General features: G+C 42.5%; 1 protein-coding gene across 3 annotated transcripts in view; it reads left to right on the top strand.

Moving 5' to 3' along the window:
* Positions 1 to 24,846, top strand: part of LAMA2 (laminin subunit alpha 2) — a 1,287,603-nt gene that overhangs the window by 1,219,728 nt on the left and 43,029 nt on the right. For all 3 annotated transcript variants that reach the window (XM_077289387.1, XM_077289386.1, XM_077289385.1), the window contains 3 exons: positions 14,676 to 14,852; positions 16,103 to 16,248; positions 21,506 to 21,682. In XM_077289387.1, the coding sequence (XP_077145502.1) occupies positions 14,676 to 14,852; positions 16,103 to 16,248; positions 21,506 to 21,682 (500 nt within the window). The remainder of the gene's footprint in view (positions 1 to 14,675; positions 14,853 to 16,102; positions 16,249 to 21,505; positions 21,683 to 24,846) is intronic.

Below are 24,846 nucleotides of genomic sequence, written 5' to 3'. Positions count from 1 at the left end.
AAGTTCTAATGGCTCGGTGACGAAGCCATGTGCTTTCTTCTCTAGAAAATTCTCGCCCGCCGAGCTCAATTATGATGTGGGTAATCGGGAGCTTTTGGCCATGAAGTGGGCATTTGAGGAGTGGCGTCATTGGCTTGAGGGTGCTAAACATCGCGTGGTGGTCTTGACTGATCACAAGAATCTCATTTACCTTGAGTCTGCCAGGCGTTTGAATCCTAGACAGGCTCGTTGGTCATTATTTTTTTCTCGTTTCAATTTCGTGGTTTCATACCTGCCAGGTTCAAAGAATGTGAAGGCAGATGCTCTTTCCAGGAGTTTTGTGCCTGATTCTCCTGGAGACACTGGGCCTGCTGGTATCCTTAGGGATGGGGTAATATTGTCCGCCGTATCCCCAGACTTGCGACGCGCATTGCAGGAGTTTCAGGTGGATAAACCGGATCGATGTCCACCAGAAAGACTGTTTGTTCCGGATGATTGGACCAGTAGAGTCATCTCCGAGGTCCATTCTTCTGTGTTGGCTGGTCATCCTGGAATATTTGGTACAAGAGATTTGGTGGCCAGGTCTTTTTGGTGGCCTTCCTTGTCTAGGGATGTGCGTACCTTTGTGCAGTCTTGTGAAGTGTGTGCTCGAGCTAAGCCTTGCTGTTCACGGGCTAGTGGGTTGTTGTTATCTTTGCCCATCCCGAAGAGGCCTTGGACGCACATTTCCATGGATTTTATTTCTGATCTCCCGGTTTCACAGAAAATGTCCGTTATCTGGGTTGTGTGTGACCGCTTTTCTAAGATGGTTCATTTGGTGCCCTTGCCTAAGTTACCCTCCTCCTCTGAGTTGGTTCCTTTGTTTTTTCAGAACGTGGTTCGTTTGCATGGGATTCCGGAGAATATCGTTTCTGACAGGGGATCCCAGTTTGTGTCTAGATTTTGGCGGACGTTTTGTGCCAAGATGGGCATTGATTTGTCTTTCTCGTCTGCATTCCATCCTCAGACGAATGGCCAGACGGAGCGAACTAATCAGACCTTGGAAACTTATTTGAGGTGTTTTGTTTCTGCTGATCAGGATGACTGGGTTGCTTTTTTGCCACTGGCCGAATTTGCTCTTAATAATCGGGCTAGTTCTGCCACGTTGGTCTCTCCTTTTTTTTTGTAATTCGGGGTTTCATCCTCGTTTTTCCTCTGGTCAGGGGGAATCTTCGGATTGTCCTGGAGTGGATGTGGTGGTGGACAGGCTACATCAGATTTGGAATCAGGTGGTGGACAATTTGAAGTTATCTCAGGAGAAGACTCAGCAGTTTGCTAATCGCCGTCGCCGCGTGGGTCCCCGACTTCTTGTTGGGGACTTGGTGTGGTTGTCTTCTCGTTTTGTCCCTATGAAGGTCTCTTCTCCTAAGTTCAAGCCTCGGTTCATCGGTCCTTATAGGATCTCGGAGATTCTTAACCCTGTATCTTTTCGTTTGGATCTCCCAGCATCGTTTGCTATTCATAATGTGTTCCATCGGTCGTTGTTGCGGAGGTATGAGGTGCCCGTTGTTCCTTCGGTCGAGCCTCCTGCTCCGGTGCTGGTGGAGGGAGAATTGGAGTATGTTGTCGAAAAGATCTTGGATTCTCGTGTTTCCAGACGCAAACTCCAGTATTTGGTTAAGTGGAAGGGTTATGGTCAGGAGGATAATTCCTGGGTGGTCGCCTCCGATGTTCACGCGACTGATTTGGTCCGCGCCTTCCATAGAGCTCACCCTGATCGCCCTGGGGGTTCTCGTGAGGGTTCGGTGACCCCTCCTCAAGGGGGGGGTACTGTTGTGGATTCTGTTGGTGGGCTCCCTCTGGTGGTTACTGCTGGTACTGGGAGACTTTGGTGGGTTGCGGCCTTTGGTTTCCACCTGTCCATCAGAGGCTGGGTGTTTCCTATTTTACCTGGCCTTTCTGTCATTTCCCTTGCCGGCTATCAATGTGTTCAGATGTGCTCTGTTTGGTTCCTGCCTACCTGCTCCCAGATCTTTCAGGATAAGCTAAGTGCTGATTTTCAGTTGTTTGGTTTTTTGGTCCAGCTTGCTTAGAATGTCTCTATGCTAGCTGGTTGCTCTAGTGGACTGAGGTTCCCCATGTGCCATGAGTTGGCACATGGGTTCTTGTAATCTCAGGATGGTTTTTTTGATTAGGGTTTTTTGCTGACCGCTCAGTCCCCTTTTGTATCATTCTGCTTTCTAGTTTTCAGCGGGCCTCTATTTGCTAAAGCTATATACATCATCTCTATGTGTGTGCCTTCCTCTCATTTCACCGTCAATACATGTGGGGGGCAACTATACCTTTGGGGTTAATTCCTCTGGAGGCAAGTGAGGTCTTGTTTTCTCTGCAGTACTAGTTAGCTCTTAGGCTGGTGCGTGGCGTCTATAACCAACGTAGGAACGCTCCCTGGCTATCTCTAGTTGCGTTTGTCAGGCGTAGGGCAGCGGTCAGCCCAGGTTCCATCACCCTAGAGCTCGTCCGATATTTGTTATACTTTGCTTGTCCTGTGCTATCCCTAGCCATTGGGGATTCATGACATAACAGAGTCTGTTTATATTACTAAATTGTACCGCCATATCTAGCTGCAGGTGCTTTCCTGCACGGTGGATCCCGGGTTGCGAACGCACCAACTTCTTCTAATAAATACAGTGGGGCAAAAAAGTATTTAGTCATTCAGCAATAGTGCAAGTTCCACCACTTAAAAAGATGAGAGGCGTCTGTAATTTACATCATAGGTAGACCTCAACTATGGGAGACAAACTGAGAAATAAAAATCCAGAAAATCACATTGTCTGTTTTTTTATCATTTTATTTGCATATTATGGTGGAAAATAAGTATTTGGTCAGAAACAAACAATCAAGATTTCTGGCTCTCACAGACCTGTAACTTCTTCTTTAAGAGTCTCCTCTTTCCTCCACTCATTACCTGTAGTAATGGCACCTGTTTAAACTTGTTATCAGTATAAAAAGACACCTGTGCACACCCTCAAACAGTCTGACTCCAAACTCCACTATGGTGAAGACCAAAGAGCTGTCAAAGGACACCAGAAACAAAATTGTAGCCCTGCACCAGGCTGGGAAGACTGAATCTGCAATAGCCAACCAGCTTGGAGTGAAGAAATCAACAGTGGGAGCAATAATTAGAAAATGGAAGACATTCAAGACCACTGATAATCTCCCTCGATCTGGGGCTCCACGCAAAATCCCACCCCGTGGGGTCAGAATGATCACAAGAACGGTGAGCAAAAATCCCAGAACCACGCGGGGGGATCTAGTGAATGAACTGCAGAGAGCTGGGACCAATGTAACAAGGCCTACCATAAGTAACACACTACGCCACCATGGACTCAGATCCTGCAGTGCCAGATGTGTCCCACTGCTTAAGCCAGTAAATGTCTGGGCCCGTCTGAAGTTTGCTAGAGAGCATTTGGATGATCCAGAGGAGTTTTGGGAGAATGTCCTATGGTCTGATGAAACCAAACTGGAACTGTTTAGTAGAAACACAACTTGTCGTGTTTGGAGGAAAAAGAATACTGAGTTGCATCCATCAAACACCATACCTACTGTAAAGCATGGTGGTGGAAACATCATGCTTTGGGGCTGTTTCTCTGCAAAGGGGCCAGGACGACTGATCCGGGTACATGAAAGAATGAATGGGGCCATGTATCGTGAGATTTTGAGTGCAAACCTCCTTCCATCAGCAAGGGCATTGAAGATGAAACGTGGCTGGGTCTTTCAACATGACAATGATCCAAAGCACACCGCCAGGGCAACGAAGGAGTGGCTTTGTAAGAAGCATTTCAAGGTCCTGGAGTGGCCTAGCCAGTCTCCAGATCTCAACCCTATAGAAAACCTTTGGAGGGAGTTGAAAGTCCGTGTTGCCAAGCGAAAAGCCAAAAACATCACTGCTCTAGAGGAGATCTGCATGGAGGAATGGGCCAAGATACCAACAACAGTGTGTGGCAACCTTGTGAAGACTTACAGAAAACGTTTGACCTCTGTCATTGCCAACAAAGGATATATTACAAAGTATTGAGATGAAATTTTGTTTCTGACCAAATACTTATTTTCCACCATAATATGCAAATAAAATGATAAAAAAACAGACAATGTGATTTTCTGTATTTTTTTTTCTCAGTTTGTCTCCCATAGTTGAGGTCTACCTATGATGTAAATTACAGACGCCTCTCATCTTTTTAAGTGGTGGAACTTGCACTATTGCTGAATGACTAAATACTTTTTTGCCCCACTGTATATATATTCGGTGCGTTCCGCCAACCCTATCACACTGTTTGACAATCAATTTGCTGTTGTGCAAATGGAATAGACAACAGATGGAAATTATTGGCAATTATCAAGACAAACTGAATAAAGGAGTGGTTCTGCAGGTATCAATGCTTTCTGGCTGATGTTTTGGTCACTTTTGAATGTTGGTTGTGCTTTCACACACGTGCTAGCATGAGACGGACTCTAAAACCCACACAAGTGGCTCAGGTAGTGCAGCTCATTCAGGATGGCACATCAATGCGAGCTGTGGCAAGAAGGTTTGCTGTGTCCCTCAGCATAGTGTCCAGAGGCTGGAGGCACTACCAGGAGAGAGACCAGTACACCCGGAGACATGGAGGGGACTCTAGGAGGGCAACAACCCAGTAGCAGGACCGCTACCTCAGCCTTTATGCAAGGAGGAACAGGAGGAGCACTGCCAGAGCCATGCAAATTGACCTCCAGCAGGCCACAAATGTGCATGTGTCTGCACAAACGGTTAGAAACAACTCCATGAGGATGGTCTAAGTGCCCAACGTCCACAGACGGGGGTTGTGCTCACAGCCCAACATCGTGTAGGATGATTGGCATTTGCCACAGAACACCAGGATGGGCAAATTCGCCACTGGTGCCCTATGCTCTTCACAGATGAAAGCAGGTTCACACTGAGCACATATGACTAGTGTTGAGCGATACCGTCCGATACTTGAAAGTATCGGTATCGGAAAGTATCGGCCGATACCGGCAAAGTATCGGATCCAATCCGATACCGATACCCAATACCAATACAAGTGAATGGGACTCAAGTATCGGACGGTATCCCTGATGGTTCCCAGGGTCTGAAGGAGAGGAAACTCTCCTTCAGGCCCTGGGATCCATATTAATGTGTAAAAGAAAGAATTAAAATAAAAAATATTGCTATACTCACCTCTCCGACGCAGCCTGCACCTCACCGAGGGAACCGGGAGCGTTCTTTGCTTAAAATTCGCGCGTTTACTTCCTTACATGAAGTCCCGGCTTGTGATTGGTCACGTGCCGCCCATGTGGCCGCGACGCGACCAATCACAGCAAGCCGTGACGTAATTTCAGGTCCTTCAGGATTTTAAAAGTACGTTCTGGCTTGTGATTGGTCGCGTCGCGGCCACATGGGCGACGCGACGTCACGGGAGGCTGGACACACGCGCATTTATAATAATAATCATAATAATCTTTATTTTTATATAGCGCTAACATATTCCGCAGCGCTTTACAGTTTGCACACATTATCATCACTGTCCCCGATGGGGCTCACAATCTAAATTCCCTATCAGTATGTCTTTGGAATGTGGGAGGAAACCGGAGTGCCCGGAGGAAACCCACACAAACACGGAGAGAACATACAAACTCTTTGCAGATGTTGTCCTGGGTGGGATTAGAACCCAGGACTCCAGCGCTGCAAGGCTGCAGTGCTAACCACTGCGCCACCGTGCTGCCCATTTTAAAATGCGCGCGTGTCCAGCCTCCCGTGACGTCACGGCTTGTGATTGGTCGCGTCGCCCATGTGGCCGCGACGCGACCAATCACAAGCCAGAACGTAATTTTAAAATCCTGAAGGACCTGAAATTACGTCACGGCTTGCTGTGATTGGTCGCGTCGCGGCCACATGGGCGACGCGACCAATCACAAGCCGTGACGTCACGTAAGGAAGTAAATGCGCGAATTTTAAGCAAAGAACGCTGCCGGTTCCCTCTGTGAGGTCCAGGCTGCGTCAGAGAGGTGAGTATAGCAATATTTTTTATTTTAATTCTCTCTTTTACACATTATATTACATTAATGTTGTTTCGATACCGATACCCGATACCACAAAAGTATCGGATCTCGGTATCGGAATTCCGATACCCGCAAGTATCGGCCGATACCCGATACTTGCGGTATCGGAATGCTCGACACTACATATGACAGATGCGACAGTCTGGAGACACCGTGGAGAACGATCTGCTGCCTGCAACATCCTTCAGCATGACCAGTTTGGCAGTGGGTCAGTAATGGTGTGGGATGGCATTTCTTTAGAGGACCGCACAACCCTCCATGTGGTCGGCAGAGGTAGCCTGACAGCCATTAGGTACCGAGATGAGATCCTTAGACCTCTTTTGAGGCCATATGCTGGTGGGGTTGGCCCTGGGTTCCTCCTAATGCAGGGCAATGTCAGACCACATTTGGCTGGAGTGTGTCAGCAGTTCCTGGAAGATGAAGGCATTGAAGCTATGGACTGGCCTGCCCATTCCCCAGACCTGAATCCGATTGAACACATCTGGGACATCATGTCTTGCACCATCCACCAATGTCACATTGCACCATAGACTGTCCAGGAGTTGGCAGATGCTTTAGTCCAGGTATGGGAGGAGATCACTCAGGAGACCATCCGCCGCCTCATCAGGAGCATGCCCAGGCATTGTAGGGAGTCATACAGGCACGTGGAGGCCACACACTACTGAGCATAATTTCCTTGTCTTGAGGCATTTCCACTGAAGTTGGATCAGCCTGTAACTTCATTTTCCACTTTGATTTTGAGCATCATTCCAACTCCAGACCTCCGTGGGATATTAGTTGTGATTTACATTGATAATTTTTAGGTTTTATTGTTCTCAACACATTCCACTATGTAATGAATAAAGATTTACATCTGGAATTTTTCATTCAGTGATATCTAGGATGTGGGATTTTAGTGTTCCCTTTATTTTATTGAGCAGTATATATATATATATATATATATATATATATATATATATATATATATATATATATATATATATATATATATATATATATATATATAACTGCCACCAGGAATCTAAGGACACTGTCAGAATTTTCAGGCTCCCTTGAGACTCTGCAAGGCTCCACCCCAGCTCCACCTCCACCCCTCAAACCTTCCACAGTCCCACATCCCACTCTTGGGAAAACTCCACTTCTGCACCACTTTTTAACAAGTATTTGTTAGAATATCCAACACTTTTTTTAAGATATATTTTAATTTACTTTTCTTTAAGGAAATATGTCAGATACATTTTTTAAAATGACCAATAATACCACATACAAGGGACAAATACCATCGCATCGTGGCCGGACCATGTATTATCACCACATAGTGACCTAATAATACTACAGACAAGGAACAAATACCGCCACACCATGACCAGACCACATATTATTACAATATAGTGATCAAAAAATACCACATACAAAGGAGGAATACCATCACACCATGACAACATATTACCACCACATAGTGACTGAATGCTAAAATACTGATCATTAATAAAAAACACAATACTAATATTACCATAAGTGCCATTATACACAGGAACTCTTTACATAGTATACAATGTACAGTGTCAGTGTACAGGTAATAGTGACTCACCAGTGACATTATACAAAGGAATTCTATATATAGTGTCAGTGTGCTGGTAATACAGTGACCACTGGTGACATTACACACAAAGGAGCTCCGTATATAATACATAGTGTATAGCGTCAGTGTACAGGTAACACACTGACTTACCAGTGATGTCTCTATTTGAAGATATTCATCTTCGCTTTGCTTCTTAGTCCAGCACAGACTACCATCACTTCTTCCACCCAGGACTTATCTCTGCAGAAAAAACACAGTTATCTAGAGCACATTATGCATTTTTTCCACAACTTCTACAGTACTCCAGATGAAAACAACAGTGTCAACTTGCACAGTAACTGGATCCTCCCAACCCATTGAAAGCAGTAATAATATCCCTTAATTAGCCCCTACAGTAATAATGTCCTACATCCTTGCACATTCCTGTAATAATGTCCGCCATCCTAGCCTCCATGTGTCTGATTCCTGGCCCCATGTGTCTCCATTCTGCTCCCATATGTCCTCTGTCATGAATCCCCAATGGCTAGGGATAGCACAGGACAAGCAAAGTATAACAAATATCGGATGAGCTCTAGGGTGATGGAACCTGGGCTGACCGCTGCCCTACGCCTGACAAACGCAACTAGAGATAGCCAGGGAGCGTTCCTACGTTGGTTCTAGACGCCACGCACCAGCCTGAGAGATAACTAGTACTGCAGAGAAAACAAGACCTCACTTGCCTCCAGAGGAATTAACCCCAAAGGTATAGTTGCCCCCCACATGTATTGACGGTGAAATGAGAGGAAGGCACACACATAGAGATGATGTATATAGCTTTAGCAAATAGAGGCCCGCTGAAAACTAGGAAGCAGAATGATACAAAAGGGGACTGAGCGGTCAGCAAAAAACCCTAATCAAAAAAACCATCCTGAGATTACAAGAACCCATGTGCCAACTCATGGCACATGGGGAGAACCTCAGTCCACTAGAGCAACCAGCTAGCATAGAGACATTCTAAGCAAGCTGGACCAAAAACCAAACAACTGAAAATCAGCACTTAGCTTATCCTGAAAGATCTGGGAGCAGGTAGGCAGGAACCAAACAGAGCACATCTGAACACATTGATAGCCGGCAAGGGAAATGACAGAAAGGCCAGGTAAAATAGGAAACACCCAGCCTCTGATGGACAGGTGGAAACCAAAGGCCGCAACCCACCAAAGTCACCCAGTACCAGCAGTAACCACCAGAGGGAGCCCACCAACAGAATCCACAACAGTACCCCCCCCTTGAGGAGGGGTCACCGAACCCTCACGAGAACCCCCAGGGCGATCAGGGTGAGCTCTATGGAAGGCACGGACCAAATCAGTCGCGTGAACATCGGAGGCGACCACCCAGGAATTATCCTCCTGACCATAACCCTTCCACTTAACCAAATACTGGAGTTTGCGTCTGGAAACACGAGAATCCAAGATCTTTTCAACAACATACTCCAATTCTCCCTCCACCAGCACCGGAGCAGGAGGCTCGACCGAAGGAACAACGGGCACCTCATACCTCCGCAACAACGACCGATGGAACACATTATGAATAGCAAACGATGCTGGGAGATCCAAACGAAAAGATACAGGGTTAAGAATCTCCGAGATCCTATAAGGACCGATGAACCGAGGCTTGAACTTAGGAGAAGAGACCTTCATAGGGACAAAACGAGAAGACAACCACACCAAGTCCCCAACAAGAAGTCGGGGACCCACGCGGCGACGGCGATTAGCAAACTGCTGAGTCTTCTCCTGAGATAACTTCAAATTGTCCACCACCTGATTCCAAATCTGATGTAGCCTGTCCACCACCACGTCCACTCCAGGACAATCCGAAGATTCCCCCTGACCAGAGGAAAAACGAGGATGAAACCCCGAATTACAAAAAAAAGGAGAGACCAACGTGGCAGAACTAGCCCGATTATTAAGAGCAAATTCGGCCAGTGGCAAAAAAGCAACCCAGTCATCCTGATCAGCAGAAACAAAACACCTCAAATAAGTTTCCAAGGTCTGATTAGTTCGCTCCGTCTGGCCATTCGTCTGAGGATGGAATGCAGACGAGAAAGACAAATCAATGCCCATCTTGGCACAAAACGTCCGCCAAAATCTAGACACAAACTGGGATCCCCTGTCAGAAACGATATTCTCCGGAATCCCATGCAAACGAACCACGTTCTGAAAAAACAAAGGAACCAACTCAGAGGAGGAGGGCAACTTAGGCAAGGGCACCAAATGAACCATCTTAGAAAAGCGGTCACACACAACCCAGATAACGGACATTTTCTGTGAAACCGGGAGATCAGAAATAAAATCCATGGAAATGTGCGTCCAAGGCCTCTTCGGGATGGGCAAAGATAACAACAACCCACTAGCCCGTGAACAGCAAGGCTTAGCTCGAGCACACACTTCACAAGACTGCACAAAGGTACGCACATCCCTAGACAAGGAAGGCCACCAAAAAGACCTGGCCACCAAATCTCTTGTACCAAATATTCCAGGATGACCAGCCAACACAGAAGAATGGACCTCGGAGATGACTCTACTGGTCCAATCATCCGGAACAAACAGTCTTTCTGGTGGACATCGATCCGGTTTATCCACCTGAAACTCCTGCAATGCGCGTCGCAAGTCTGGGGATACGGCGGACAATATTACCCCATCCCTAAGGATACCAGCAGGCCCAGTGTCTCCAGGAGAATCAGGCACAAAACTCCTGGAAAGAGCATCTGCCTTCACATTCTTTGAACCTGGCAGGTATGAAACCACGAAATTGAAACGAGAAAAAAATAATGACCAACGAGCCTGTCTAGGATTCAAACGCCTGGCAGACTCAAGGTAAATGAGATTCTTGTGATCAGTCAAGACCACCAAGCGATGTTTAGCACCCTCAAGCCAATTACGCCACTCCTCAAATGCCCACTTCATGGCCAAAAGCTCCCGATTACCCACATCATAATTGCGCTCAGCGGGCGAGAATTTTCTAGAGAAGAAAGCACATGGCTTCGTCACCGAGCCATTAGAACTTCTCTGTGACAAAACCGCCCCCGCTCCAATCTCGGAAGCATCAACCTCCACCTGAAAAGGAAGTGAAACATCTGGTTGACACAACACAGGAGCAGAAGAAAACCGGCGCTTAAGTTCCCGAAAGGCCTCCACGGCCACAGGAGACCAATCAGCAACATCAGCACCCTTTTTAGTCAAATCAGTCAAAGGTTTAACAATACTGGAAAAATTAGCAATGAACCGACGATAAAAATTAGCAAACCCCAAGAACTTCTGAAGGCTCTTAACAGATGTAGGTTGTGTCCAGTCACAAATAGCCTGAACCTTAACGGGATCCATCTCAATAGTAGAAGGAGAAAAAATGTACCCCAAAAAAGAAATCTTCTGGACTCCGAAGAGACACTTTGAGCCCTTCACAAACAGAGAATTGGCCCGCAAAACCTGAAACACCTTCCTGACCTGTAGAACATGAGACTCCCAGTCATCAGAAAACACCAAAATATCATCCAAATACACAATCATAAACTTATCCAGATATTCACGGAAAATATTGTGCATAAAGGACTGAAAGACTGACGGAGCATTGGAGAGTCCAAAAGGCATTACCAAATACTCAAAATGGCCCTCAGGCGTATTAAATGCGGTTTTCCACTCATCACCCTGTTTTATCCGCACCAGATTATACGCACCACGAAGATCTATTTTAGTGAACCACCTAGCCCCCTTAATGCGAGCAAACAAATCAGTAAATAATGGCAATGGATACTGGTATTTGACTGTAATCTTATTCAGAAGGCGATAATCTATACAAGGCCTCAGGGAACCATCTTTTTTTGCCACGAAAAAAAAACCTGCTCCCAGAGGGGACGAAGATGGACGAATATGTCCCTTTTCCAAGGACTCCTTAACATAATTCCGCATAGCAGTATGCTCTGGCAGTGACAGATTAAATAAACGACCCTTAGGGAACTTACTGCCAGGAATCAATTCTATAGCACAGTCACACTCTCTATGAGGAGGGAGCGAATTGAGCTTAGGCTCCTCAAAAACATCCTTATAATCTGACAAAAACGCAGGGATCTCCGAAGGAGTCGATGAAGCGATAGAAATCGGAGGTGCATCATCATGAACCCCCTGACATCCCCAGCTTAGCACAGACATTGTTTTCCAGTCCAGGACAGGATTATGAGTTTGTAACCATGGCAGACCAAGCACTAGTACATCATGTAAATTATACAGTACAAGGAAGCGAATCACCTCCTGATGAACGGGAGTAATGCGCATGGTCACTTGTGTCCAATACTGCGGTTTATTCATAGCCAATGGTGTAGAATCAATTCCCTTCAGAGGAATAGGAACTTCCAGAGGCTCTAGACTAAAACCGCAGCGTTTAGCAAATGACCAATCCATAAGACTCAGGGCAGCGCCTGAATCCACATAGGCATCGACGGAAATGGAAGACAGTGAAAAAATCAGAGTCACAGACAAAATGAACTTAGACTGCAGAGTATCAATGGCAAAAGATTTATCAACCCTTTTTGTGCGTTTAGAGCATGCTGATATAACATGAGCTGAATCACCACAATAAAAACACAAACCATTTTTCCGCCTATAATTTTGCCGTTCACTTCTGGACTGAATTCTATCACATTGCATAGTCTCAGGTGCCTGTTCAGAAGACACCGCCAACTGGTGCACGGGTTTGCGCTCCCGTAAACGCCGATCAATCTGAATGGCCATAGCCATAGACTCATTCAGACCTGTAGGCGCAGGGAACTCCACCATAACATCCTTAATGGCCTCAGAAAGACCATTTCTGAAGTTTGCAGCCAGGGCGCACTCATTCCACTGAGTAAGCACCGACCATTTCCGAAATTTCTGACAATATATTTCCGCTTCATCATGCCCCTGAGAGAGGGCTAATAAAGCCTTTTCAGCCTGAATCTCTATGTTAGGTTCCTCATAGAGCAATCCCAATGCCAGAAAAAACGCATCCACACTGAGCAACGCAGGATCCCCTGGTGCCAATGCAAATGCCCAATTCTGAGGGTCGCCCCGTAGGAACGATATCACAATCTTGACCTGTTGAGCAGGGTCTCCAGAGGAGCGAGATTTCAAAGAGAGAAACAATTTACAATTGTTCCTGAAATTCAGGAAGGTAGATCTATCTCCAGAAAAAAACTCTGGAATAGGAATTCTAGGTTCAGACATGGGAGTGTGAACAACGAAATCCTGTATGTTTTGAACCTTTGCCGCGAGATTACTCAGGCTGGAAGCCAAACTCTGGACATCCATGATAAACAGCTAAGATCAGAGCCATTCAAGGGTTAAGAGGAGGTAAGAAGCAGCTAGACAGCAATTAAGGGCTAGGCAGCAAAACTCTGAAGGAAGAAAAAAAAATTTTCCTTGAACACTTCTTTTCCTCCTGCTTCAGCCCAAACAATTGACACTTTGTGGGCCGGCTATACTGTCATGAATCCCCAATGGCTAGGGATAGCACAGGACAAGCAAAGTATAACAAATATCGGACGAGCTCTAGGGTGATGGAACCTGGGCTGACCGCTGCCCTACGCCTGACAAACGCAACTAGAGATAGCCAGGGAGCGTTCCTACGTTGGTTCTAGACGCCACGCACCAGCCTGAGAGCTAACTAGTACTGCAGAGAAAACAAGACCTCACTTGCCTCCAGAGGAATTAACCCCAAAGGTATAGTTGCCCCCCACATGTATTGACGGTGAAATGAGAGGAAGGCACACACATAGAGATGATGTATATAGCTTTAGCAAATAGAGGCCCGCTGAAAACTAGAAAGCAGAATGATACAAAAGGGGACTGAGCGGTCAGCAAAAAACCCTAATCAAAAAAACCATCCTGAGATTACAAGAACCCATGTGCCAACTCATGGCACATGGGGAGAACCTCAGTCCACTAGAGCAACCAGCTAGCATAGAGACATTCTAAGCAAGCTGGACCAAAAACCAAACAACTGAAAATCAGCACTTAGCTTATCCTGAAAGATCTGGGAGCAGGTAGGCAGGAACCAAACAGAGCACATCTGAACACATTGATAGCCGGCAAGGGAAATGACAGAAAGGCCAGGTAAAATAGGAAACACCCAGCCTCTGATGGACAGGTGGAAACCAAAGGCCGCAACCCACCAAAGTCACCCAGTACCAGCAGTAACCACCAGAGGGAGCCCACCAACAGAATCCACAACAGTCCTCCCATGCTGACGCCATAGGTTTCCATCCTGACCCCTAAAATGTCTCCATCCGGCCCCCTTATATGTCTCTATCCTGCCCCCATGTGTCTCCATCCTGCCCTTTCATATGTCTCAATTCTGCCCCATGTGTCTCCTTGCAGCCCCCAATATGTCTCCATCCTGCCCCCATATGTCTTCTTCCTGCCCCCATATGTCTCCATCCTGCCCCCAATATGTCTCCATCCTGCCCCTTATGTCTCCATCCTGCCTACTTGTATGTCTCCATCCTGCCCCCTCATATGTCTCCTTTCTGCCCCCATATTTCTCTATCCTGCCTCCTCATATGTCTCCATTCAGCCCCCCATATGTCTCCATCCTGCCTCCAATATGTATACATCCTTGCCATTATATGTATCCATCCTGCCTCCTCGTGTGTCTCTATTGCCCCCTCATATGTCTCCATTCTGCCCTGCATATTTCTCCATCATGCCCTCTCATTTGTCTTCATCCTGCCCCCCTTATGTCTCTATCCTGCCCCTCATATGTATTCATGCTGCCCCCTCATATGTCTGCATCCTGCCGAAAGGGTAGTAATGCTTTGATGGAGGCCTTGTATATGTATATGGAAATATACAGTGCGGCCATCAGGGCAGTCTCTAAGATCCATGAAAATTTGTTTGATAATATGTTACTTTGTTCCAATATGATGTATAAAGCGTAAATTGCCCATTTTCTTCTTTATAAAATGCTATCTGTATATGCGTGCTAAATATGTGGTTTCTGTGTTTTTCAATTACAGAAAGTTCTATCAGTCAGTTTTTCAAAACCTGGTTTCATAGAAGTGCCACCAGTGTCATTAGATGTGGGAACAGAAATTACATTGTCATTCAGTACTAAAAATGAGTCAGGAATGATTTTATTTGGTAATGGTGGAACGCTTATATCGCCAAGAAGAAAGCGTAGACAAAGTGGTCAGGTAAGCAACAGTGTTCTGAAGTTTCGTTTTTGTAGTTCAAAATAGCTTTATGGATATATCAATACTGTTTCCATAGACCACTCATTGGCTAATTGATGCTAAAACAGTTTCTTTTTGATTACCAGTATCTTGGCTTATGTTGATGAACCATTTGTTGTTTTTTAAAAAGTGCAGTTTAATTTTTTCTCTACAATCAGAGACTACTATAAAATTGTATGCGGTGCTGTAAGTGTAGTTCTTATTGTTTATACTGTGGAAAAAAAATAAAAAGTATAAAAAAGCAGTTACTAGTTTAATTTAAAAAAAAATCTAGTTTGCGTTCCTAAAACTGTTTCATGGGCACTTGTCCTGATGAAAATGGTATCTGCTCTGCAAGTAGGATGCTCAGTAGCTGGAGAACAATGTTGGGAAATGTTTCAATAAAACTTGAGTTTTATTTATTGAGGTTTCTAGTGTATATACAGTGTGGAAAATAAATACTTGAGACACCAACGATTTTACAAGGTTTCCCATCTACAAAGAATGGAGAGGTCTGTAATTTTTATCATAGGTATACTTCAACTGTGAAAGACTGAATCTTAAAAAAAAGCCAGAAAATCCCATTGTATGATTTTGAAATAATTAATTTACATTTTATTGCATGAAATAAGTATTTGATCACCTACCAACCAGTAAGAATTCTTGTTATAGCAGACCTGTTAATTTTTCTTTAAGAAGCTCTAATACTTTGCACTCAATACTTCTATTAATTTCACCTGTTTGAACTCATTACCTGTATAAAAGACACCTGTCCACACACTCCATCATTCACACGCCAACCTCTCCACCATGGCCAAGACCAAAAAACTATCTAAGGGCACCAGAGACCTCTCCATTTATTGTAGGTGGTAAAACTTGCAAAATTGGCAGTGTATCAGATACTTATTTTCCCCACTGTATGCTGATGAATCGAGTGTGTGGTACTAATAGTGACTAATAGTCTTCCCTGTATGATTGTGCATATAGAGATAGCTGTCAATCACTAGTGAGACCGCCCATTGGACTCCTATGTAATCAAACACCAGGGATTTCAAAGAGTATTGTACAATTGTACTTATTTTTTTCTAACAAACTCTTCTTCTTCTCTATACGATACCATTCACAGATTGGACTGCTTGTACAATGATACAGGTTTCCCTTACCCAAAACCTAGAATGATTGATAGCACCCTCATTCCTAAATCTAATATGAACATCTGATTCCCCATTCAGGCATTTTATGCAATCCTGTTAAGAAAAGGGAAATTGGAAGTTTCTGTTCCAGGACCTAAAGAGATACATCGAATAACTATTAAGTCTGAGAAAGAACAATTTCATGATGGCAAAGAACATTCCATCAGAATAGAAAGATCAAGAAAGTAAGTAACACAATGATGTCTTAAAGCTACTGCCAGCATACATTATTCTTATTGATATGTAATTTAATTTTTCTTTGACTAGTATTAGTGTATAGGACTCTCTGTGAAAACCCAATAGTAACCCAATGGTTAAAGCACAAAGGCTTTGACATTAACCATCATGATAGCCAAATATTGTTATTATACAAATAATTAACTTTCCAACAATTGTAAAGCCCCATTTAGGCAAGCTGATAACATTGATGTCCATCATTGTTTATGCAGGTATAATTTTCATGGTTATAAGCAGCACATTGTCCCAAGTAAATAGGGTATGTGCTGACTAGGGATGAGTGAACCCGTGGAAGTTTGGTTTTGGTACCCAACCCGAATTTTAGTCTAAAGATCGGTTCGGGTACCAGAACAGGAAAACTGTATCTACTCTTAGACTTCCTCTAGGACTCCGAACATTAAAACTAACTTCCAGGAGAAGTCCACCAAAGTTTACCACCAGAAACAAACTGTCAGGTACAAACCCTGAACTTTGAAGTTCAGGTTCACTCTTCTCTAGTGCTGACCAAAGCATCATGCTGTATGAGAACTGAATAATCGTACTAGCAATTGATCTTTTCCCATAAGTTTTGTTTGGCCGGCTTTACAGGCAGAGAAGCAAGCAGTTTTATTAATGGTTCAAGATTTCCCTGTCTAAACAGGACTTTCAAATAGACCTTCACTTCTAAGTTATAAAAAAAATTCTAAAAAAAGCTCAATATATAAAATCTAAAAGTAAAAAGGGCATTCAAATTTTATTGAGGTTTCAGTAATGGTAACTATGTTATAAAAGTAGACACATCATCCATAATTATTTCAATTGAGAAAAGTGAAAGTGAACAATTTGTTGATGACAAGGAAGCTCCACCATCATTGTTATTGTGTCCTATAATTCATTATGGTTCAAACAAGTACATACAGTAGGTCAATTTAAAATTACTTCCATTAAACTCAGCACGTGGCACAGAAATTCTTCTCTATCCATGCAAAAATCTAATATAGATTCTGAAAAGGAAATATGCTCTCTATGACTCTGTATGTTGTAAATATAGAGGTCTTGCATTTCTTAAAAAGTGGCAATTCTTTTTAAAAGATGGATAGTAATATTTTATCATAAGAAAATAGTTGTATGGTCAGTCAGCATGTAAAAGTATTTCCACTGTAATATTATAACAACTGGGAACCATCCCATCTTTGATATTAGGAATACCCATATAGTCACAACACTTTTGTCTTGATTTTGCAACAGCTCAGTCCGAACAAGTTTAAGTAAGACATGAGAAATTTATCTTTTGTGTACTTGCATACATTAGTAGTAGTAGTTTGTCTTTCCATGCAATTGCTGGAATGTCATTGTGAAGATGGACAATACTCCAATGGATTTAATCCAACTCGTGTAAAAATTTCTGTAATTACTTTGTCATGCGCTACATGAACGCATGACTCAAAAATCCATATTTTAGTAAAAACTGATTTTCAAGTATGAGTGCTGAACTTATGTTTCAGATAAAAAGTCCTAAAGACCTTCCCATCCTTGTTTGTCTGAAGTATGATTTTATAGAATACTACCTGAAGAGCTCGGCATTGCCCGGGCTTAGTAACTAACTGTGGTTAGTTATAGCACCTTACCCCTTTTCCCATCACCCCTCTCATTTTCCCCCTCACAGTTCTCATTATCCCCTCACTCCTCTCATAAAACTTGGAGTAAAACGATCAGAGGAAAAGTATATTAGAAACCCTACATCACTTCTGTATTTTTCTTCCACTCATGGTTTTGGCTTATAAAAACTGGTAAAATGTGTCATCTCCCCTGTATATAGTATATACCTGTATGTCATCTCCTCCTGTATATAGTAAATACTTGTATGTCATCTCCTCCTGTATATAGTATATACTTGTGTGTCATCTACTCCTGTATATAGTATATACTTGTATGTCATTTCCTCCTATATATAGTATATACCTGTGTGTCATCTGCTCCTGTATATAGTATGTACCTGTATGTCATCTCCTCCTGTATATAGTATATACCTGTGTGTCATCTCCTCCTGTATATAGTATACAGTGGGTACAGAAAGTATTCAGACCCCTTTAATTTTTTTACTCTTTGTTTCATTGCAGCCATTTGGTAAATTTTAAAAAGTTCTTTTTTTTTCTTATTAATGTACACTCTGCACCCTATCTTGACTGAAAAAAAAACAGAAATGTAGTAATTTTTGCAAATTTATTAAAAAAGAAAAACTGAAATATCACATGGTCATAAGTATTCAGACCCTTTGCTCAGTATTGAGTAGAAGCACCCTTTTGAGATAGTACAGCCGTAAGTCTTCTTGGGAATAATGCAACAAGTTTTTCACACCTGGATTTGGGGATCCTCTTCCATTCTTCCTTGCAGATCCTCTCCAGTTCCATCAGGTTGGATAGTGAACGTTGGTTGACAGCCATTTTCAGGTCTCTCCAGAGATGCTCAATTGGGTTTAGGTCAGGGCTCTGGCTGGGCCAGTCAAGAATAGTCACAGAGTTGTTCTGAAGCCACTCGTTTGTTATTTTAGCTGTGTGCTTAGGGTCATTGTTGGAAGGTAAACTTTGGCCAAGTCTGAGGTCCAGATCACTCTGGAAGAGGTGTTCATCCAGGATATCTCTGTACTTAGCTGCATTCATGCTTTCTTCTATGACAACCAGTCGCCTGTCCCTGCAGCTAAAACACACCCCCATAGCATGATGCTGCCACCACCATGTTTCACTGTTGGGATTGTATTGGGTAGGTGATGAACAGTGGCTGGTTTTCTCCACACATACTGCTTAGAATTATCACCAAAAAGGTCTATCTTCATCTCATCAGACCAAAGAATCTTATTTCTCATAGTCTGGGAGTCCTTCATGTGTTTTTTTAGCAAACTATATGCGGGCTTTCATATGTCTTGCACTGAGGAGTGGCTTCCATCAGGCCACTAAGCCATAAAGGCCTGACTGGTGGAGGGCTGCAGTGATAGTTGATTTTGTGGATCTTTCTCCCATTTCCCTACTGCATCTCTGGAGCTCAGCCCCTGTGATCTTGGGGTTCTTCTTAACCTCTCTCACCAAGGCTCTTCTCTGATGATTGCTCAGTTTGGCTGGACGGTCAGGTCTAGGAAGACTTCTGGTGGTCCAAAACTTTTCCAATTTAAGGATTATGGAGGCCACTGTGCTCTTAAGAACCTTGAGTACTGCAGAAATTCTGTTGTATCCTTGGCCAGATCTGTGCCTTGCCACAATTCTGTCTCTGAGCTCCTTGGCCAGTTCCTTTGACCTCATGATTCTCACTTGACCTGACATGCACTGTGAGCTGTGAGGTCTTAGTTACAGGGGGGCCATTTATATGGATATACCTGGGTGGGCCATGTATATGGATACACCAAAATAAAATGGCAATGGTTGGTGATATCAACTTCCTGTTTTTCACACATTAGTATATGGGAGGGGGAAAACTTTTCAAGATAGGTGGTGACCATGGCGGCCATTTTAAAGTCGACCATTTTTTACTGCAATTTTATAAATGGCCCACCCAGGTGTATCCATATAAATGGCCCACCCTGTAGACAGGTGTGTGCCTTTCAAAATCAAGTCCTATCAGTTTAATTAAACACACATGGACTTCAATGAAGGAGTAGAACCATCTCAAGGAGGATCACAAGGAAATGGACAGTATGTGACTTAAATATGAGTGTCTGAGCAAAGGGTCTGAATACTTATGACCTTGTGATATTTCAGTTTTTCTTTTTTAATAAATTTGCAAAAATTACTACATTTCTGGGTTTTTTCAGTCAAGATGGGGAGCAGAGTGTACATTAAAGAGAAAACAAATGAACTTTTTTGAATTTACCAAATGGCTGCAATGAAACAAAGTGTGAAAAATTTAAAGGAGTCTGAATACTTTCCGTACCCACTGTATACCTGTATGTCATCTCCCCCTGTATATGGTATATACTTGTATGTCATCTCCTCCTGTATATAGTATATACCCGTGTGCCATCTCCTCCTGTATTAGACCTTGTTCACACGTTAGTTGGCCATTATTTTTACCTCAGTATTTGTAAGCTAAAACTTGAAGTAAAACAATCAGAGGAAAAGTTTATTAGAAACACATCACCACTTCTGTATTTTTCTCCCACTCGCGGTTTTTAGCTTATGAATACTGAAGTAAAATACTAACCAAATACTGAACGTATGAATATGGCCTTATACACAGCCTCCACCTGCAGCGCCTCACTCTTCTCTATACACAGCCTCATACTGCAGCAGCATCTAACCTCTCTTATTCTCCCCCTGACATCTCTCATTTTCCCCCTCACATCTCTATCCATGAGGCTCCTCCCTTTCCCTTGACGTTTTACCTCACTGGAGCAACTCCATTCTAGAAACGACGGAGCTAGATGTGGCCTGTGCCTGCTTTGCGGAGTGGGCGTGGGTATGTCGAGAGGGCGTGGCTCGATACATACACACACACATACATACACTCAACTTTATATATATATATATATATATATATATATATATATATATATATATATATAGATGAAGCTGCTCAATTTCTACCATCCTTTCTGAAAAGGTGTATGTATTGTCTTCTATGGTTACCTGTATACCATTTTACAGTCTGCTCACATCTATTTCTTGCTACCTACTGTATGAATATTCAACAGTGTGTTGATTTTTCATTTAACTAATATAGAAGTGTCTCCCTCCTGGAAACAATAATTCGAGCAGATGTGGCCCCCATGCTGTTTTACCACCAAATGTAATCATGTCTCAAAGCAAGACTTTACAAATTCTGTCCTATACCCAAGTCACTTTCCTCTGCAGTTTGGTGCATACACAACAGAAGGAATCAGCTGCAGTCCCATTTCTAAAACAGATCAGATAATTAGGAGAACATTTTATCACCACTTACACTGCTGTGCCAAAATACAGTCTTCAACAGGTTCATCTTCCGCTACATGTATTAACATAAACTTATATTCGTATAATGAAAGCTGTGCGATTTGTGTATTCCTGCAATTCAAACCGTTTTCAAGACTAAGAAAAGAGAATTGTACTAATGTAAAAAAATGAAATTTGCTATATTTTGTGAAATGTAGATTTGTAGAAGACTTTTTTATTGACCTTGACTTGTGCGTGACAGACAGTATCTGTATTTTTGTGACATTGTGGTTCACTTGACTCACTTTATTCACTTATATTTTTGCAGCACGTTTACAGTGCAAGTCGATGAGGATAAAAACCAGACACTGAAACTACCAGCTAGTCATGCAATAAGTGTGAAAAAACTATTTGTAGGTGGAATCCCATCTGATGTACAATTTCCCATGTACAAGAACATACCACCATTTGAAGGATGCATTTGGGACCTATTGATCAATGCAGTGTAAGCTTTCAATACATTTGTTATATTGTGCAATTACTTTTTTCCGTCAAGCATGCATTTAACTTGATTCTATCAAGAAAATCTTGAATGAAACATTATTTCATATGGTTTAATGACAGGTAAGCTCTGCAATTGTTAGATTCTTTTGGTCAAAATGAAATCCCCAAGTGAAGATCCAGGATCTTTAGCTGCAAACTCATATTCTATAGATACATTAATGCTTCAAAGTTTGTATACCCTTCAGAATTTTTTATATTTTTGCATAAATTTGATCTGAAACTACATCAGATTTTCACACAAATGCTAAAAGCAGACAGGAAAAACAAAATTAAACAAATGAGTAACAAATATTAGACTTTCACATTTTTTAAATTAGGAAAATGACCCAATGCACATTTTTGTGAGCTGCAAAATTATGTGAACCTTTGCTTTCAGTATATGGTGAGATCCCTTTGTGCATCAATAACTGCATGTAAACATTTCCTGTCATTGTTGATTAATCCTGCACATAGGCTTGAAGCTGCTTCATATTTGTTATGTTGGTGGGTTTTCTTCCACAAATTGGTTGCTTTAGATCCCTCCACAATATTTCTATAGGATTAAGGTCAGGACTATTACTTGGCTATTCCAAAACTTTAATCTTTTTCACTATTCTTTTGCACAACGATTTCTGTGCTTTCGGTCTTTGACTTGCTGAATGACCAACGTAATTTTGAGTTTGACAATAGGAATCTTGTGGGTGTGATACCTTCTAATGGCTAACAAAATATAGTGAATGATGTTACAAAGCAAGCTTTCGAGACTGCTTATGTCTCTTCATCAGGCTGGTGATAAAGAGACGTAAGCAGTCTCGAAAGCTTGCTTTGTAACATCATTCATTATATTTTGCTAGCCATTAAAAGGTATCACACCCACAAGATTCCTATTTTGGTTCTCCCACTGAGAGCACTCTATATCTTTTTTTCTATTGGCTAACATGGTACCATACCAAATGGATAGATGTCTTGATATTTTCCTTGATAATTTATTGGTATAATTCAGAAGTTATTGTTTCATCCATAATAGCAAACTGTCATGGCCCAGATGTAGCAAAACTTCTCCAAAATTTATCCAAATATAACACTTCTCATTAGAATCAAAAAGCTAAAAAGTTTTGGCTTCATCCGTCCATCCATGAAACATTGCCCCTATAGCTTTCTGGCTTGTAGAGGTGAAATTTAGCAAGCAAAAGTTGGGCAGAATTGTTCCTTTTGGAGAACAATGGCTTTCCTCTTACAATTTTACTATGCACACCATTGTTATTCTCTCTCCTCCTAATAGTGGACTCATCACCATAATCTTTTGCTAATATGAGAGAAGCCTTTTGTAACATAGCTGTGACCTTGGATTCCTTTGTGACATTATGAAATATTACACACTTTGCTCTTGGAGTGTTTTTTGTATGTTGATGACTCCTTTTGTGGGTAATAATTGTCATGTCTTCTTTTCTACACAATCTGTATGATTATGGATTGTTAAATTCCGAACACTTTAGAGATGGCTTTGTAACCTTTTCCACCTTGATGAGCATCAATAACTTTTTCTGAGGTTCTATGAAATATCCTTTGCTTGAGCTATGATACATTTCCAAAAACATGGCTTATGAAGACTTTGATAGATTCTATAAATATAAAAAGTTTCTCACTCACACCTGATTGTCATCCTCATTGTTTGATGACACTAGATTCTAACTTCACCTTCAAATTATCTGCTATAATCCTAAATATCTACATACTTTTGCCCCTCACAGAATATGATATTGAATCATTTTCTTCAATAAGAATAAGAAAGTCAAACATTTGATACTCATTTGTTGTACTTGGTTCTCTTTATGTACTCTTAGGACTTGTTTGAAAATGTAATGTTGTTTTAGGTCAAATTTAAGTAAAAATATAGAAAATAATTTGGTCAGCCAGGTCTGACTTCAGTTATATAACCGGAGCTCATCTACTATGAATTCTGCTCACCTTATTGACATCACCGCTCAGTGCTACACCTGAGTTCTCAGCCCCATCTCAGTGTCTCCTGGTTTGCCGGGGGGGGGGGGGGGAAGGGGGGGAACCCATGCAATTTTTTAATTTATTTTCTTATTTATTGATAAGTATAGTAAAATGCACACCCAAGGTAATCTTAGTTCACAGCCTCCAGTGGTTCCAGTAGATGGAAACTACAGCAACCTTACAATGTCCCTCAAAGTTACCAATGAGGTTTCCGGGCATTGCATCTGCTGGGACACCCAGTGGCTGTGAATTCAGGTAACCTTACCATAGTTCACAGCCACCAGGTCTCACAGTAGCTTGAATGCCAGACTGATGAATGCTGAAGTGCCAAGTGCCGGACTCATGATTGTTCATCAGTTTAGCACTGGAACTTGCAAAGTAAGAGAAACGGCTGTTATGAACTAAAGTGACTTTACTGTACTTGGTAATCATTAAAAAAATACATGAAAAAAATGGTGTGAGGTCCCCTGTAATTTTCATAGCTAGCCGAGGTAAAGCTGATGGCTGGGGGATGATGTTAATATTCTGGGAACGGGCCAATATCCACAAAGGTATTAATATCAGCTCACCACTGTTTGCTTAGTGTTTCCTGGTTATTGTACAGGAGTTCCCCCCAAAAAATGACATGGGGTCCCCCTATCTTCAATAACGAGCAAAGACTAAACAGACAGCTGCGGGCTGATATTTATAGCCTAGGAAAGGGCCATGGATATTGGCCCCCTCCAAGACATCAGTTCTCAGCCACCTCAGAAATGGTGCATTAATCTGTCGGTTAGCCTCCGCTTTTCCCACTTGCACTTGTGTGGTGGCAAGTGGGGTAATAGGTTTCTACTTGATTTCAGCTGTTTTATAGCCGCTGACATCAAGCCCAGGGGTTTGTAATGGAGAGGCACCCCCATGGATAAGGCACCCCCATTACTAACCCCATATAGAAAATTAAATAAAGACACAGAAAAAAGTCTTTTTAATTAAAATAAACACAAAGAAAAATCCTTTATTTGAAATAAACACTTCCCACCCTCTTTTACCCATTTATCACATTAAAATTAAAAATAATAAAACATCATATTCCTCACTTGTCCACCGAAAATACATCTGTCCAACGAAAAGCCTAACTCTTCTTCA

This window comes from Ranitomeya variabilis, chromosome 2 (genome assembly GCF_051348905.1).
Source record: "Ranitomeya variabilis isolate aRanVar5 chromosome 2, aRanVar5.hap1, whole genome shotgun sequence".
Taxonomy (NCBI): Eukaryota; Metazoa; Chordata; class Amphibia; order Anura; family Dendrobatidae; genus Ranitomeya; species Ranitomeya variabilis.
The sequence above is the reverse complement of the archived record's forward strand: the minus strand, read 5'-3'. Positions and strand labels throughout refer to the sequence as shown.